Below are 17,261 nucleotides of genomic sequence, written 5' to 3' on the forward strand. Positions count from 1 at the left end.
AAAAAATGGCCTCGAGCTCATTATAAAATTGTTGAATATAATTGTTAAAAGGTCAAAAAAATAACAAAAACAAATAACTCAAGGACGAGCACACCTAAAAGTTAAGCATTCTAAAAATAGAATTATTAGCTGTGCTTGATTGTGTTGGCATAACAAAAATGAAAATAGTGGAAATAAGCAAACGATAATTTACAAGGCGTACTTAGCACGGTGCATAGGCAACTGGCTGAGTCAGTGGGATCGTCGGTTCGAATCCTACTGAAAGAAGTCTGATGAGGAAATGTGGTGATTTCCGAAATAGCTATCACTTCTACCATTTTTTCAAATTATTGTTGCTTTTCCACAATAAATTTTCATTTAAAAAATGGCCTCGAGCTCATTATAAAATTGTTGAATATAATTGTTAAAAGGCCAAAAAATAACAAAAAACAAATAACTTAAGGACGAGCACACCTAAAAGTTAAGCATTCTAAAAATAGAATTATTAGCACAAACCAACAAAACCAACAACCACATGATCAAGTGAATTGCAGCGGAATAGCTGCGCTTGATTGTGTTGGCATAACAAAAATGAAAATAGTGGAAATAAGCAAACGATAATTTACAAGGCGTCTTAGCACGGTGCATAGGCAACTGGCTGAGTCAGTGGGATCGTCGGTTCGAATCCTACTGAAAGAAGTCTGATGAGGAAATGTGGTGATTTCCGAAATAGCTATCACTTCTACCTTTTTTTCAAATTATTGTTGCTTTTCCACAATAAATTTTCATTTAAAAATTGGCCTCGAGCTCATTATAAAATTGTTGAATTTAATTTTTTCTATATACAATTTGTAATATTTACATTGAACTTTAGAATTTCAAAGATGGTAGCTGTATGCCAGTTGTTTTGACCAGTTCAATTAGAACTCAGATTGCTTCATTGTTAATGGTTATGTAATTGTATATCAAGTCACATGCCGGAATTGCAGATTCCTAAAGGCTTTATGTCTACAGAACTGACCGCTAAAGATTAGGTATATAACTATATGAACTGTTTGACATTTTGTTTTGTGTGCGAATTTTTGATTTTTTCAAGTTGTAGGTTAATAAACTTTCCGGAAATTCAGTTGTAGCTCGACTACATGTCAGCTAGTTAACCGATCGTAAAATTAGCAACATTTTTTTTTTTTGAAGTCTTTGAGGATTCGTTACTCTCAACTTCCGCTTCGAGATGTCTTCTGGTTTGTTTATACATATTAGTTTTTTTGTAGATATTTTCTTTTTTTTCTTTCTATGCTTCAAATCTTGAGCATCTTCTACCTAATTGAATGGACATACCCTAGCTGAACTGAGATCACCACATAACCGGAGAAATAGACCAGTATTTTGTTCATTTGAGGAACGATTTTTTTTTTTGTTGCAGACTTATTAATTTTCTTTTTTGTTTTTTTCGTTTTTTTTTTTTCTTTCTATGCTTCAAATCTTGAGCATCTTCTACCTAATTGAATGGACATACCCTAGCTGAACTGAGATCACCACATAACCGGAGAAATAGACCAGTATTTTGTTCATTTGAGGAACGATTTTTTTTTTTGTTGCAGACTTATTAATTTTTTTTTTCTGTCTATGCTTCAAATCTTGAGCATCAACTACCTAATTGAATGGACATACCCTAGCTGAACTGAGATCACCACACAACCGGAGAAATAGACCAGTATTTTGTTGATTTGAGGAACGATTTTTTTTTTGTTGCAGACTTATTAATTTTTTTTTTCTTTCTATGCTTCAAATCTTGAGCATCTACTACCTAATTGAATGGACATACCCTAGCTGAACTGAGATCACCACACAACCGGAGAAATAGACCAGTATTTTGTTCATTTGAGGAACGATTTTTTTTTTGTGCAGACTTATTAATTTTTTTTTTCTTTCTATGCTTCAAATCTTGAGCATCTACTACCTAATTGAATGGACATACCCTAGCTGAACTGAGATCACCACACAACCAGAGAAATAGACCAGTATTTTGTTGATTTGAGGAACGATTTTTTATTTTTTTATTTATTTTTTATTATTTATTTATTTATTTTTTATTTATTTATTTTTTTTTGTTGCAGACTTATTAATTTTGATGGTCGGCAAAAATCCTCTTAGCTAAATCCTCCCCGCGGGTGCCGACTGGGCAATGGGCGTCGCTGCTGTCACCGCGATGGCTTAGCACCTAGGCTAGTACCTAGAGCGGGTCTTGGCGGTGGGAGCAGGCGGCGTCTAGCGAAGGCAGGAATACGTATCCATCCTTCTCTTCCTAGTGCTTTGCTCTGCATATGAAACTGGGGGAGGGGGGTGTATGCCTACTTCTGCCATTGCTAACGAGGTACCTGGCGGTAGGTATAAAACGCTAGGGGTAGAGGTTCCCTGACATAAACTCACCATGGAGGCTAGAAAAGAAGAAGAGCGGGCTGGGATATCAGCCCAAACGTCGGTGGGAGAAGTGGCTACTACCACCGGCGGGCACAGCGAGTCTACTTGCTGTGTCGCCAGCGGCCACACCTCCGCTGTGAAGGGAGCGGTTCACAGCGGTTGTAGTGTTACCGCCAAAGCGACGCTACAGCGCAGGGGTGCCACAGTCCACGAAGACTCGGACCTCGAAAGCGGTGAGAGCGTTTGCACGCAAGAAGAGGAGGCCTTGCTACGCTCTCCGGGGGATGCCAAAGGTGCTTGTTCGGCATCAAAGAAAAGGCCTAGGGCAAAACCCAGTAAGGAGGGGTTGAAGGCAAAAGCAATATACAAGGCGGCGGTCAAAGTCCACGAGAGACTTAGCTGCAAGTCCAACCGGACGAAGGAAGAGGAGGAAAGGTTGGCTTGGGCTAAGGAGAAAATGGAGGAAGGCCGGGCGTACTACGCGGCAAGGCCACGATTCACTGCCACGGATCCGGGATTCGCAAACCGGATAGAGGAAGGAATCGCGGCTAAAAGGCAGCGGTCAGCTGAAAGCGAGACAGCAAGGCCAGCCAAAAAATCGAGGCGCAGAGACGACGCTGCAAAGCCAAACGTCAGGCTCGATCTAGAGAGACCGACTACATCGAGAGCGGCGGCAATGGCCAGTGAGATAGCCAGAAGACACCTTATCGTGGCACTCATAGACCGGAGCAATCCGCTGGGACAAATCTCTCAGGAGCGCTGGGGAGCAGTAGAGCATAAGCTGCTGGATGCGCTTGTCGCAAAAATGGATGGGGACCCCACCACGACCATGCCAACTTTCGATGGTGCGGGGTGGCTAAATGGGGTGAAAATAATAAAATGCAAGGACGATCCCTCTCTACTATGGGTAAAGGAAGCTGTTGCGACGCTTCAAGGCCTGTGGGAGGGCGCCGTCTTGGAGGTTGTGGACCGCAGCTGCATACCATCCATACCGAAAGCGAAGGTGCTCATACCCCGCACGGTAAAACCGGAGAATGCGCTGCGGCTTCTGCAGAGACAGAACCCAGACGTGCCGACGGGAGATTGGAGGGTGTTAAAGGTCACCAACTCCTGTAAGGAGGATGGCAGCCAAAATTACATCCTCCAAATCAACAAGCCGGCCGAAGACATACTATACGCTAGGTTCGGGAAGATGGCGTGGGGCATAGGTAGCGTATACCTTCGCCTGAAGAAGCGAAGCCTGGCCGATAACAATGCTAACACGCTGGAGGAGCGAGAGGTCGAGAAGGATCTGGGAGAGATCCTGGAGGCCACCTTGAAGCTCCAGGAGACCGAGAAGGGCGATCCGGAGATTCTACCCGACCCCGAAAAGAATCCTGATCCTTGCAGTGAAGGTTCTTCAAATAAATCTGCATAAAAGCAAGGTCGCCTCTGCCGAGCTCCTCCTCAATTTAGAGAGGATCGGCTACGATGCGGCGTTAGTCCAGGAGCCATGGATAGCGTCGGGAAACGTGGTAGCTGGACTAAAGTCGCAAACTTACTATACGCACATCCCGAGTGCAACAAACAGGGTAAGAACAGCTATACTGGTAAAGAAAAGTATACACTCTTATATTGATCTTAATTTCTCTTCAGATGATCTGACGGTGGTAGCTGTGAAGGATGGCAAGGATGACACAATACTCCTTGCATCTTGTTACATGCCTCACGACGAGGAGGCGCCACCAAACGAGCTCCGGAGGTTGGTGGGAGAGGCCGAGAAGGCGAAACGCCCACTCATCATAGGCGCGGATGCCAATGCGCACAACACAGTATGGGGGAGTGGAGATACCAACGAAAGGGGTGAGTCTTTACTAAACTTTATATTAATAAGTAATTTAGATATAGCTAACCGGGGTGAGGAACCAACTTATATTGGCCCTACCTCGAAGAACGTCCTTGACATAACACTCCACACTAGTGGGGGAATCGGAGTACAGAATTGGGAGGTGCTTAGTACACCCTCGTTCTCTGACCATAGGTATGTAGGATTTCAGGTAAAATTCTCAGCCCGTACAAAAAGCGAAACCTTCAGAAATCACAGGAATACAAACTGGGAATTGTATGAAAGGGTAGTGAGGAAGAATTTAACCAAGTATAGGGTAAGTGACTCCCACTCTGAATTGGAGGAACTGGTAGTCTCACTTACCAACACTCTAAATAAAGCTTATTGCATCGCATGCCCTCCGCTACATGCCAAGCGAGGTTCAAAGCCACCTTGGTGGAACAGGGGGCTCGGAGCACTCAGGAAAAATGTTAGGGAACTCTTCAAACTGGCCAAGGTAGCCGATGACGAGTTCTGCTGGATGGAATACAAGGAAGTACTTAAGGAATACAAGAAAGAGATTCGTAAATGCAAGCGGGAGTCGTGGAAGAGCTTCTGCGGCGAATTAGAAAAAACAACCGAGGTAGCCAGGCTAAGGAAATTGCTATCCAAGAACCCGACTAATCCAAGGTTACTACGTAAAAAATGTGGAGAGTGGACTGGAAGCAGTGAGGACTCACTGGAAGACCTAGTCAACACACACTTTCCGGGGTGTACAGACAGCATAGATCTGCAACTTCTAGGAGATAGCGTGGAAAATGTCCCCCCGGACATCATAACGGAAGAAAAAATACGGTGGGCAATCGATGGCTTCGGGCCGTTTAAGTCCCCAGGCACAGACGGTATCTTTCCAGCCATGATGCAAAAAATTTCCGCAGTGCTGACACCATACTTGAAAACAATATACGAGGGATGTTTAAGACTAAACTATGTGCCTGTCCTTTGGAGAGAGGCGAGGGTCGTATTCATACCGAAGGCGGGCAAGGGAAATCCCCTCTATTCGAAAGAATACAGACCAATTAGTCTAACTTCATTCCTTCTAAAGACGCTCGAAAAGATTCTGGACGCCTACATTAGGGATAAGCTGCCGTCGGCCAGCATATCAAAGGCGCAGCATGCCTACACGAAGGGTAGATCCACTGAGACTGCACTTCACTCACTAACCGCGGTAATAGAAAAAGCTCTGGAGCATAAAGAATATGCCCTAGGGGTCTTTCTGGACATAAGTGGGGCATTTAATAATGTCTCCTATGAGGCAATAATGGAAAGCCTAGAAGCAGCCCAGGTAGAGTCTGCCATCCTACTATGGATAAAAAGCCTGCTGAGCTGCAGGAAAATTAAGGCGGAGTGGAACGAAGCCAGGTTGCTCAGACTAGCGCATAGAGGAACTCCTCAGGGTGGTGTTCTGTCACCACTCCTGTGGCTACTCGTAGCGAATGAGCTTCTGGGAAAATTCGAAGGGAAAGCACCCAGACTAATTGCCTATGCGGACGACATAGCTATAGTTGTTACGGGGAAATTCCTAGACACCATCAGTAACGTAATGGAAAGCGCTCTAAGGGTCGTACATCGATGGGCGACAACAGTCAACTTAGAGGTAAATGCTGACAAAACGGATGCGGTACTGTTCACAAGAAGGTACAAAATCCCCGCGTGGAAACCCCCGAGGCTCAACGGGGCGGAGCTATCAATCAAGGATCACACCAAGTACCTGGGAGTAATTTTGGACAGCAAACTGATGTGGAAGCTAAATGTGGAGGAAAGGGTGAAAAAGGCCAGTGGTGCCCTTTACGCATGTAAAAAGATGCTGGGTACCACATGGGGCCTATCCCCTGGCCTCATGCATTGGTGTTACACAGCGGTAGTTAAGCCCATATTGCTCTACGGTGCTCTGGTATGGTGGACCGCTGCAAACAAAATTTCGTATAGAAAACCATTGGAGCGATTACAGCGGCTCGCTGCACTGTGCATAACAGGAGCGCTAAGGACCACTCCAACGGCGGCACTTGAAAGGCTACTTGGCCTACCACCAATCGACATCGCGGTGGAGAGCACTGCAGCGAAATCCGCCACGAGATTGATGGCCTTAGGTGAATTCTCCGCAAGAACCTTCGGGCACAGCTCGATATGCAGGGGGATGGAGGACAAAATAGACCACATACCCCCACGCTTCATCTGGGGAAGAAGGTTTAAAGCTACGGTTAAGGAGGGCGGATGGCGCATGAGCACGCGACCCGCCGGCGTAACGTATAACATCTACACGGATGGATCAAAAATGGCTGATGGAGTGGGCGCCGGAGTCTATTGCGCCGAGCTAGACCTCAGGCAACCCTTCAAGCTTCCAGAGTACTGCAGTATTTTCCAGGCGGAAGTCTTCGCTGTAGGGAAAGCTGCTGAGATAGCTAGCAACGCAGGAAATTATATAAAAAATATCAATATATATGTCGATAGCCAGGCGGCGATTAAGGCCATAATCTCACATCGTATTGCGTCAGAAAATGTCCTTAGAAGCAGGGAAGCAGTAGACAGGGCGGCCGAGAGTAAACGGCTGCATATATACTGGGTTCCAGGCCACAAGGGCATTTTAGGCAACGAAATAGCTGATGAGATTGCCAAAAGTGCCATCCGTCTTGCTAGCGAACCAGTACGGGAAATACAAAAGTCGCTAAAAACGATCTACAATGAAATTTCCGAAAGAGCTGGGTGCCGGATCAGGGGGAGATGGAACGCATTAGCGACATGCAAAACCACCAAGATCATGTGCAATAGCAGCAAAGGAAACACCCATTTCTTGCTTACACGGTCACGTAGGGATTGCAGGACAGTTGTCGGCCTAATGACGGGCCACAACCTACTGGCATCCCACGCAAGCAGAATGGGCATTAGTAACAGTGACGCATGCAGGAAGTGCAGGGAGGAAGGCATGAGTAAGACGTTAGAACACCTCCTCTGTTTCTGCCCGGCCTTAGCTAGAAATCGTCTTAGATATCTCGGAGCTTCGCAGTTCGAAGGACTAGAGGAGGTTTCAAAACTGGATATTAAGGCACTCTTGAACTTCGCAAAAAGCGTTGACGTCCTATACGACGACTACTTTAGATCGCAGTAAAACGGACCTCCATCTGGCACTACAAAGGACCAACGGGTCTATGTAAGGCGCATCACCCGGCCAGTGTAACCTAACCTAACCTATTAATTTTGATGTTGAAGATTCAGGGGTTAAGAAAGTTTTTCTATTATCCTTACATTTATTTTCATATTAAACCTGTTTAGGAATACTTGTTATATTTTTATATTATTATTTGAGCATTTATATATAGTGTGTACACATAGATCGAATATATATGTATGCGTATACACCCGTATGTATATATAGTGCTAAATAAAATTAAATTTTTTTTATAATTCGAAGAATTTTTGTACTTCCTTTTGGGTGTTTTAAATTACTTGGAAATCTTTTTAATTTGTCTTGTTAAGAACAATTTTATGTTTTTTTTTTTGCATTTGATTTGGTAATGCTGATCGTATTGAACGAAGTAGTTACTTCGTTTGAAGTAATGTTTTTTTTTCGCTTCTATTCAATTTATATTTAATCCTTTTGCTCGATTAATTGGCGACTTATTTCTAGAGTTGACGCACCCCGGTGTTTAATTATTTTGTTTCTCTCTGCTTTCAATAATAATGTCGGTTCAGCAAAGTAGTGGACATATGTGATCGCGATCTGCTCTGCAGACAGGGAATAGGGAGATAGATACGCACTCAAGCATTCCGGAGAACGCCTTATCTTGCGAAGGTGCGGCAAACCTTCCTGTTACCAATCCAGGACAAATTAGCAACAATGAAGAGGAAAGTAGAGTTAGGAACCTCGTGTCCGCGATAATATCTGCCCGACAAGCTACCTTATTTGCAGACTTGGAGAATCGCGTTCCCCAGTTGATAGAGCAAAGACTAGAATCCACACTCGTGAATGTATTGGGCCGACTAAATTTGAACGCACCAAATCAAAATCCTCCAGTAACCCCACCTGTCCCCAACGTTAGCCCTGTTCCTAATAATATACCTGCGAACCTACCGCAAAATAATTCGACCCCAGTTTGGCCAAGAGATATTCCGAACTTATCGAATAGTTCTTCTCAAAATTTTTACAGATCAGTTGATCAGCTGCGTTTTAGTGATACGACCGGTGTTCCTAATTCGGGCAGAATAGCGCAACTGATTTCGAGCTGGGATATAAAGTTCGACGGGTCACCTCGTATATCCGTTGACAGTTTTCTCTACAGAATATAATGTCAGGTGATAGATACACTCGGGGGTAATTTTAATCTACTCTGTGAGCATGTCCAAAGCCTCTTTACCAACGATGCCAAAGATTGGTATTGGAGATATCGCCGCTCGGTAGAACGCGTAACCTGGCCATCGCTTTGTCAAGCACTGAGAGTTTAGGAACGCTGTACTAAAACTAGCAGAACCTTTACAAACTCCTTTGACGGAAGCAGAATTAGTCAAGATACTGCAGCATAATCTAAGACCCCGTGTTCGACAGCAATTGCTGTACGTCCCCATTAGTTCGCTTGCAGAGTTGCGCAAACCCTGTTCGAAAGGCGAAAGCCTTGCGAATGAGATTAGCAAGGCCAGCTTTCCGCTGCCCGCTGAAAATTTACGACAGAATCCACGACGTTATGCTAATGAGCTTCAGTATGAAAACGATCCACAAGACTTTGTAGAAAACGAGATAGACGAAGTTCGGAAATTAAATAACAAAGTGGTCTGCTGGAACTGTCAAGGTGAAGGACACAGGTACCTTGATTGTTAGGAGGACAGGACCATATTTTGCTATGGCTGTGGCAAGCCTGACGTTTACCGACCCAAATGCGAATCCTGTTCGGGAAACTCGAAAACGAGCGAGGCTTCGAAACAGAGCCCTCGCAAAGACCAGGGAAGCGAATAACAACCCAGTTACCCATACGTCCTGACATGTCTAGTGTCAATACCAATGATTGCACACCTTCAATCATACGCCCTGATGTGTCATCGAAAACCAGTCCGCCTATTCATAAAATCGTACCGTATAACGTTCGTCTGCAGAATTATAATATAATTAGAGACCGTATTTTTAATAATGAGCATAATGCACCATCGCCTGTTAGTCGTTCGGCCATCCGTTTGAAAAAGTTTTGGCAAAATGTTAAAGCCAAACGCAAATGCTTGAAGAGAGTTGGGTGTTCTATTGAAAAAAAGACATCAGATTTAAGACCTTATGCAAAAATTGTATTGCTAGACTCTGAATATCTAGGACTTTTAGATAGTGGAGCACAAGTGTCCTGTTTAGGATCGTCGATAGCAAAACTAGTTTGCGAACAGAAACAATTGCGTGAGCACAAAACTTCTGTATGCACTACAGACGGAAATAAACAAGTAGTTTTTGGTGTCATAGATTTGCCAGTAAAGTTCGAAGGTAAAAGCGAGATAGCATTCTTTGTAATTCCGAGCATGTCCCAACAAGTTATTCTGGGGGTAGATTTCTGGATGAAATTCCAAATAGCGCCTCACATTATATCCGAAATTGCCCTTGATGTAGAACGTGAAGATAATGCCCTTGTCTTAAGTGATGATCAACAACGACAACTTACAACCGTCAAAAATAGATTCCCAAGTTGCAAACGAGAAGGTTTAGGGAAAATATCCCTCATGGAGTATATGATCGAACTCCAGCCGAATGTCCGTCCGATAAAGCAAAGATATTTTCCCATATCCCCCGCAATAGAAAAACTAGTGCACGCAGAAATCGATGAAATGTTAAAGTTAGGTGTAATTAGGTCTCCTAATAGTCCCTGGTCCAGTCCGGTCGTGCTAGTGAAAAAGCCAAATAAAGTCCGTCTGTGTCTTGATTCTAGGAAAATAAATAGGGTTACCGTTAAGGACGCATATCCCCTACCACATATTAATGGTATATTAAGTAGAATACCAAAGGCTAAATACATAAGCTCACTAGATCTGCGTCGAGCCTTTTGGCAAATTTCTCTGTCCGAAAACTCTAGAGATTACACATGTTTTACATTCCCCAATCGTCCGTTGTACCGTTATTGCGTAATTCCATTCGGCTTACGCAAAGCCCCTCAAGCACTTTGCCGCTTGATGGATCGCGTCATTCCACCGCAGTTAAAAAACCAGGTCTTCGTCTACTTAGACGACCTCCTTATACTGTCAGAAGACTTTGACAGTCATATGTCCGTCCTTTCAGAAGTTGCCCATCAGTTAAGAAAAGCTGGTTTGACGATAATTATGGAAAAGAGCAGGTTTTGCATCAAGGAAGTAAGATATCTAGGGTATATTGTGGGTAACGGAACCTTGCGAACAGACCCAGATAAGATTTCCGCCGTGACGAACTACCCAGTATCAACCAATGTGAAGCAACTCAGGCGCTTCCTTGAAATGGCCGATTGGTACCGCCGGTTTGTTAATAATTTTGCAACTATTACAACCCCTTTGACAAACTTGTTGAAGAAAAACAAAAATTTTGCTTGGAACGAAGAAGCGCAGAAATCGTTTTACACCTTAAAAAAAATGTTATGTTCAGCTCCCGTTTTAGCTAGTCCGAACTATGAAAAGCCATTTATTATACAATGTGACGCCTCCAAACTTGGAGTTGGTGCGGTTTTATCACAGAAAAATGAAGATGGAATCGAAGTCCCAATTGCCTATTTTTCGCAAAAACTTAATAAGGCTCAAGGTAACTACAGTGTGACTGAGAAGGAGTGCCTTGCAGCTATCCTCAGCTTAAAGAAATTCAGAGCTTACGTTGAGGCGCAAGATTTTACCATTGTCACCGATCACGCTAGTCTGCAGTGGCTGATACGTCAGACAGACCTATCCAGCAGACTAGCGCGATGTTCTTTAAAACTGCAGGGATTTAGATTCAACATAGAGCACCGAAGAGGTTCACAGAATGTAGTACCGGATAGCTTATCGCGTCAAAACTTTGAAGAAATTTATGAGTTAGCAGTCCGTCCGTTAATTGATATATAATCGTCCGAATTACAGTCCCAAGAGTATAGAAAATTATTGAACCACGTCCGTGAGAATAAAAATCGCCTACCTGACCTGCAAATACTAGACGATCGTATATATAAAAGAACAGAGCATCGCGACGGTAACCCAGCGCGAGAGATTTACAACTTGAAGTTATGGATTCCAAAAACCTTGATTCGACAGGTCATAGAAAACGTCCACTGTCAGCCAAGCAAATGCCATGGCGGAATCGCGAAGACTTTAGAGCGCTTACGTATGAACTTTTACTGGCCCAATATGACGGTTGACGTCAAAGAATATGTTGGACAATGCGAAACTTGTCACCGAAGCAAAGCGCCAAATACAACACTACGTCCGCCTATGTCCGCGCAATATACAGTTCAGCGTCCCTTTCAGAGACTATACGTCAATTTCCTAGTTCCTTCCCGCGGTCAAAGCAAGGAAACATAGGAATTTTCATTGTTCTCCATTATTTTACTAAGTTTCCTCTACTTAAAACAATTAAAAATTTTAATAGATACTCCAGGCATTTGTGATTTCTTGCGAGAACATGTTTTTAGTGTTTTCGGAACACCCGAAATCATCTTGAGTGATAACGGGAAACAATTTAAATCCTCCCAATTCAACAGTTTCCTCGTTGAACATGGGATTAAGCATGTTTATACCGCCTTGTACAGCCCGCAAGCGAATGCGATCGAGCGGGTTAACCGATCAATTATTGCGGGTATAAGGGCCTATTTAAAAGAAGACCAAACTTTGTGGGACAAACACTTGCCAAGTATCGCAGAGGCTCTACGAAGTTCTCACCATCAGTCTATAGGATGCACGCCATACTATGCCCTCTTCGGCCAGCAGATGGCGTCTCACGCTGACGAATATGGGTTACTACGAAGGCTCGGAGCCCTCGACGACCATATTCTAGACCGAACCGATAAGCTATAATTGATACGATCGTCGATAGCCGAAAACATTAAAAAAGCGTTCGAGATGTCGGCAAGACGTTATAATTGTCGAAGTTCTGCGGAAACTTTTAAGATAGGAGATTATGTATATAGAAGAAATTTTGTTTTGAGTGATGCCTCCAAGAAAGTCTGCGCAAGGTTTGTCCCAAAATTCGTTATGGCTAAAGTTGTTGCACTAAAGGGCAATTGCTTATATGGCTTACAAGATGAAAGCACAGGAAAGCATGGGATTTATCATCGTAAGGATATCCAAAAGAACAAAAGCAAAATACACACCGCACCAACACTTTAGGTGGGGAAGTGTATACCGTGGGTACAAAACAAACTAGTGTTGTTTGCGTTAATAGATTTTTCTTTAGGCATTCGATTTCGCTCCCCAACTTCCGCTTTACTTTTCACATCTTCTTGAAGTCCACCACCCTGTAGTATTAAACACAGCTGCACTCAAAACCTCCTTCCCGGCATCTCCACAATCACCTGATCTAAGCTAGCAAAGTTATCGATACATATTTTTGATTATTCGGCTTTGGATCAATTTCCGCATACAATATTCATTCTTCCCTTTGTGACCACGGAGCCGACCACATTAAGTCGATTAGAAATATATATTAAGTGAGTGATAACTAAAGTGTTTACGAAGTGCAAGTGCACAATAAATCTTTTTTTTTCGTACTCAGCATCAGTCATTTTGGCCTGAATTGGTAAGATTTTCCTTAATTATCTTTATCAAGTCGCGATATGTACATATATACATATCAAGAAATACACCATTTTCCAAGCAACGAAAAATCACGCTTTTCAGAAATTAACAAATCACCACATTCCGCGTACATTAACTTGGCGAGCTACATCTTTGTGTGGAATTACTAAATCTAACCGTGAATGTGAATCACCATACTAAAAGTGTAGTACTTAAGGAAAAGACCCGATTACACCTGGCCGCCAGTGTATAACCACTTCTAGCATAACTCAACCATCGTCAACAGTCGACAGTAAACCTGCATTTCGATGGATGTAGGCTTGGTTTGCAACAGTGTATTGAACCCCTCCCCAGACTGAAGCTCCGGCATGTAAGCCAGTGCACACGCCACGGTTGCAGGCAGGCAATGCAAGCCCATCTGGAAGCAATGACTTAAGGGTCACATAACAAGCTTTGTACCACGATTGTTTATTAGGAAAAATTGAAAAAGCAACAAAGTCTAAGCGGTAGAAGTTATAGCACTATTTCGGAGATCACCACATCTCCTCATCAGACTTCTTTTTTCTAGACTTCAGCAGGGATCGAACCTGCGAATTCGATGTTCAAAGTCAGAAGCGTTAACCACTGAGCTATGTACATCCCGTAAACTCTTGTTGCTAATTAATTTTCCTTATTCATCCATTCATTTCATTTGCTTATTTGCTTTTTTGTATAGTTTCAGGCAGGCTTTTCCTAAACTATGTATTTGTCAATGTTATTGCGGCTTATTAACATTTTATTTTATAGTTTACTTTTTAAGAAGTAGACTTCTACCGCTTAGACTTTGTTGCTTTTTCAATTTTTCCTAATAAACAAACGTGGTACAAAGCTCAATAAGAAATATTAAAAAATAAAATATTAATAAGCCACAATAACATTGACAAATTATTTGTATAATTTGATTTTGCTTTGATTTTTTAATTAGCAAAATTTTGAGCAGACCGAGCTCTTTGATTATTGGATTCGAGTTCCTGAGCTTTAGCTAAGCTTTAGGTAAGTCCTGAGGGTTTAATGAGAATATTATATTTCTCAATGGTTCATTCAATCCTGTAATGAATATTCTAAGGGCGTGATCCCTATTATTCTTATTCGATTCTCTTGTTATGTCCGCAATATTTCCATGCATCGTAATGGTTTTATTTATTGACAGAGTCTAAGAACGCTTAATTCCTGCTCAAGAATGTGTATCGGACGTTTGTCCGAGTACGCGAAGTTAAGACGAGCGACTATCGTGTTGAAATTAGACACAGTGCCGTGGTTTGTTTATACGTCATTTGTGGCTTGAGTTACTTTATTTCTCAAAATCGTAAGGGCCGCGAAGTATTTTCTACTGCCTCTCACGTATACGCTCATCGCGTTATGAGCTGCTTCTCTCCAGCTAACATAAGCATTTATTTTCCCCGAAAACGCAGGTAGTGATTGAATCACCTCAAGGGATTCCTGACAAACTATATTTTCATCTATTGTTTCTGCTTCATAATCTGTAGCCCTACGCGTATTCACTTCGAATTGTGAAGGTAAATGTTAAATTTGCTGCCTTAGGCCTATAGTGCTGTTAGCGATTAATCGCGTAATGAGTTCAACTGCCAAGGCACCGTTCGCCATATTTATTTTTTGTATTTTATTTTCTCAACAAACACTAATAATTTCAATATTTTTATTTTTATATGTGATCCCTTCTAGGAAAGGACGTTCTTCTATTCTAGAGGGTCCGGAGTTCGGAATCGCAAAATTGAGCTGATTTATGGAGGTATTTTTTCTTTAGTTTATCGGCTGTACAAGCCTTGAGTTATGTCATCTTTTGACGAATAATTTGGGGCACTTTTTGACTTTATGTGGCCCCCCACATTAGTCACAGTAATATAATTAATAATTCCCATATACCTAGTTTCATTTATGTAGATATTAATATAATTTACTTCTAAGTTATTGATGTTTTGAATCCAGACTGCTACTTTTAGTCCGTTGTATTCAATGCCGTTGCTGTTGCTGTTATTGTTGTTGCAGATTGCTGCTGCTGGTATGTAATAGCTGATTGCGTTGTGACACCGGTAATACTTCCAGATCAGGTGATTCATTGATTTAGTGCCAATTTAATGATTTGCGCGTAAAACAAAATAGAGCGTGTGTGAATCGGTAACAAAGTGCTGGTGAATGATATTTTTACTATGGTGAGACAGCTTTGTCAATCTGCTCTGTGAAATGAAATCTTTTTTGACAGCAGTAAATTTTTGACAACCGCTAAAAAAAATACTATGAATTGAAGTAATATAAATATTAAAACAAAAACATCTACCATCATTGATTGCAATTCATTAATTTAAGCTTTTGATCAATTTAATTTGAATCAATTAAAACTTTTAATAAATTTGTTTACAAGAAATATTTAATATAGTGTAAAAATTATACACATCTACAATCTTTGCAGTTTTCAAAGTTTTCTATACATTTGTCAAAAATTTACTCGCAGCGAACTTTGTTACCGATTCACACACCCTCTTAGTGTGAAATATTATTTGCTTTGTTTTATTTCACGAAAAAGTTTGTTCGATTCTCTTTTTTCGACACGACACGATCACTCGTTTCATGAAAAATTTTGTTCGGTTAATTAGGACTTTTTTCCGACACTAACACTTTTTTAACTTTTAAGCAGGCCCCACGTTGGGCGCCACTTATTTCCTTCTTTAGGAAGCTTCAAAAAAATATAAGACAAATTGAGTTCGTTTTCGAACAATGAAAAAGACAGAACTAACTTTATTTCTAATTTCCCTCTTATTTATATATTTACAATTCTTTACTTAAGAACTATTTCACCATAAGGCGTTGGCATCATGTTATGATGAAATGCCAATGTCTTGGATAAAGAAGATATTAGATACAATTGAATGGAATTGTCCATTCAGAGCGGAAATAGCATATCAATTTCATTAATGGACAAAGTCAAATGTGGTTTCAATTATGCTGCTGCATAATTGCTGAGTATACAAAATTGCACTATGAATCTGCAAGATACAAACTATGCTTTTTCCAATAAGCAATATTGTTCATATTTCTCATTACTAGGGATGTGCCGGGTATCCGGTAGATATCCGGAATCCGGCTTATCCGGCCTTTTTTCTGTTATCCGACTATCCGGCCGGACACTGGTTAAAATCCGGCCGGATTTCCGGATTTCGATTATAGAAGATTCTATTTAAAAATATAGTTCAGGTATTTTTGTTACATTTTCGTAATCAAATTTAATAGTATCTAATTAGTAATTAAGAGTTAAACATTTATATATTTTTCATTATGAAAAGAAGCATTTCCGCATTACCGCTCAAGACCGTATTTCTATTTTCAACATAAATGCTACCCGATGCACTAAACCAGACCTGGGCGGCGCCTGCCCAGCGGGCATATTCGCGTATACATACACGCTCTGCTTTAGAAGGCAGCGAACTTGTGGACTTGTTCGCACGCACACAGTGACATCAATTGCACGCATACTACAAAAATTCTCTGTCGAAGCTGCCCACCTCTGCACTAAACACTATTTTTGAGTTCACCGAGGAAGGTGGTTCACAGAGATAATTCATTTCCAAAGTAAAAAAATTGTTGGAAATTCTTTGCGACTATAACAATAATAGAATTGGTGCTTACACATTTGTTAGTGATTGGCCGGGCTTCTCCTCCGATTTGTGGCGTGCGCATTGATTTGTCAAACATGGGGAGGGACCTACAATTTTACGCCGACTCCGAACGGCGATTGTATTTTTATGAGAAGCTGTTTTCATGGCAGAAATACCTTCGGAAATTCGCCATTACCTGTCTAGGGGCGACCGCTATTACAAAAAAAAAACTTTTTTTTTTTATGTTGGGTTGAACCGCTGCACCACAGCGGCCGTATATGATTCCACCCAATTAAAGGATCAGTACAAAAACTGGAATCAGTATCAGAGCCGTTGGCGATTTCCTCAAAGCATATCCTGGTCTCGCTCTTCAATAGAAGCTTTCAGTAGAGTTCGGCGTTTTTCATATGATTCGGCAGGTTTCTCCAAGCTAACTGATTTCTATTTTCGAGTTATTTAGTTCACCATCTACCCAGTTTTTAGATTTACTGATGCCAGAAAATAAAATGAGTTTTGAAACGTGTGTCACAAAATATTGCAACAATGAAGCCTTACGGGGCGATTCGGGAAGCGAAACGATATGTTACCATGCATATTAGTTCGATTTTCTTCACATTTAAAAAAATAAATTAAACACGCGTTTTTTCTTAGCGGCGTCC

At 41.8% G+C, this 17,261-nt stretch overlaps 1 protein-coding gene across 1 annotated transcript; it reads left to right on the forward strand.

The window, feature by feature from the left end:
• Positions 1–3,871: 3,871 nt before the first annotated feature.
• On the forward strand, positions 3,872–11,287 carry LOC108362573 (uncharacterized). The gene is made up of 6 exons (XM_017615602.1): positions 3,872–3,971; positions 4,036–5,221; positions 5,270–7,198; positions 8,828–9,058; positions 9,244–9,716; positions 10,851–11,287. Exons 1-6 carry the CDS (start codon positions 3,893–3,895, stop codon positions 11,285–11,287), a joined length of 4,335 nt encoding a protein of 1,444 aa, XP_017471091.1. The 5' UTR covers positions 3,872–3,892.
• The last annotated feature ends 5,974 nt before the right edge of the window (positions 11,288–17,261 follow it).

The sequence above is a fragment of the Rhagoletis zephyria genome, unplaced genomic scaffold (genome assembly GCF_001687245.7).
Source record: "Rhagoletis zephyria isolate East Lansing unplaced genomic scaffold, Rhagoletis_zephyria_1.1 Rzeph_scaffold_01038, whole genome shotgun sequence".
NCBI classification, from domain to species: Eukaryota; Metazoa; Arthropoda; class Insecta; order Diptera; family Tephritidae; genus Rhagoletis; species Rhagoletis zephyria.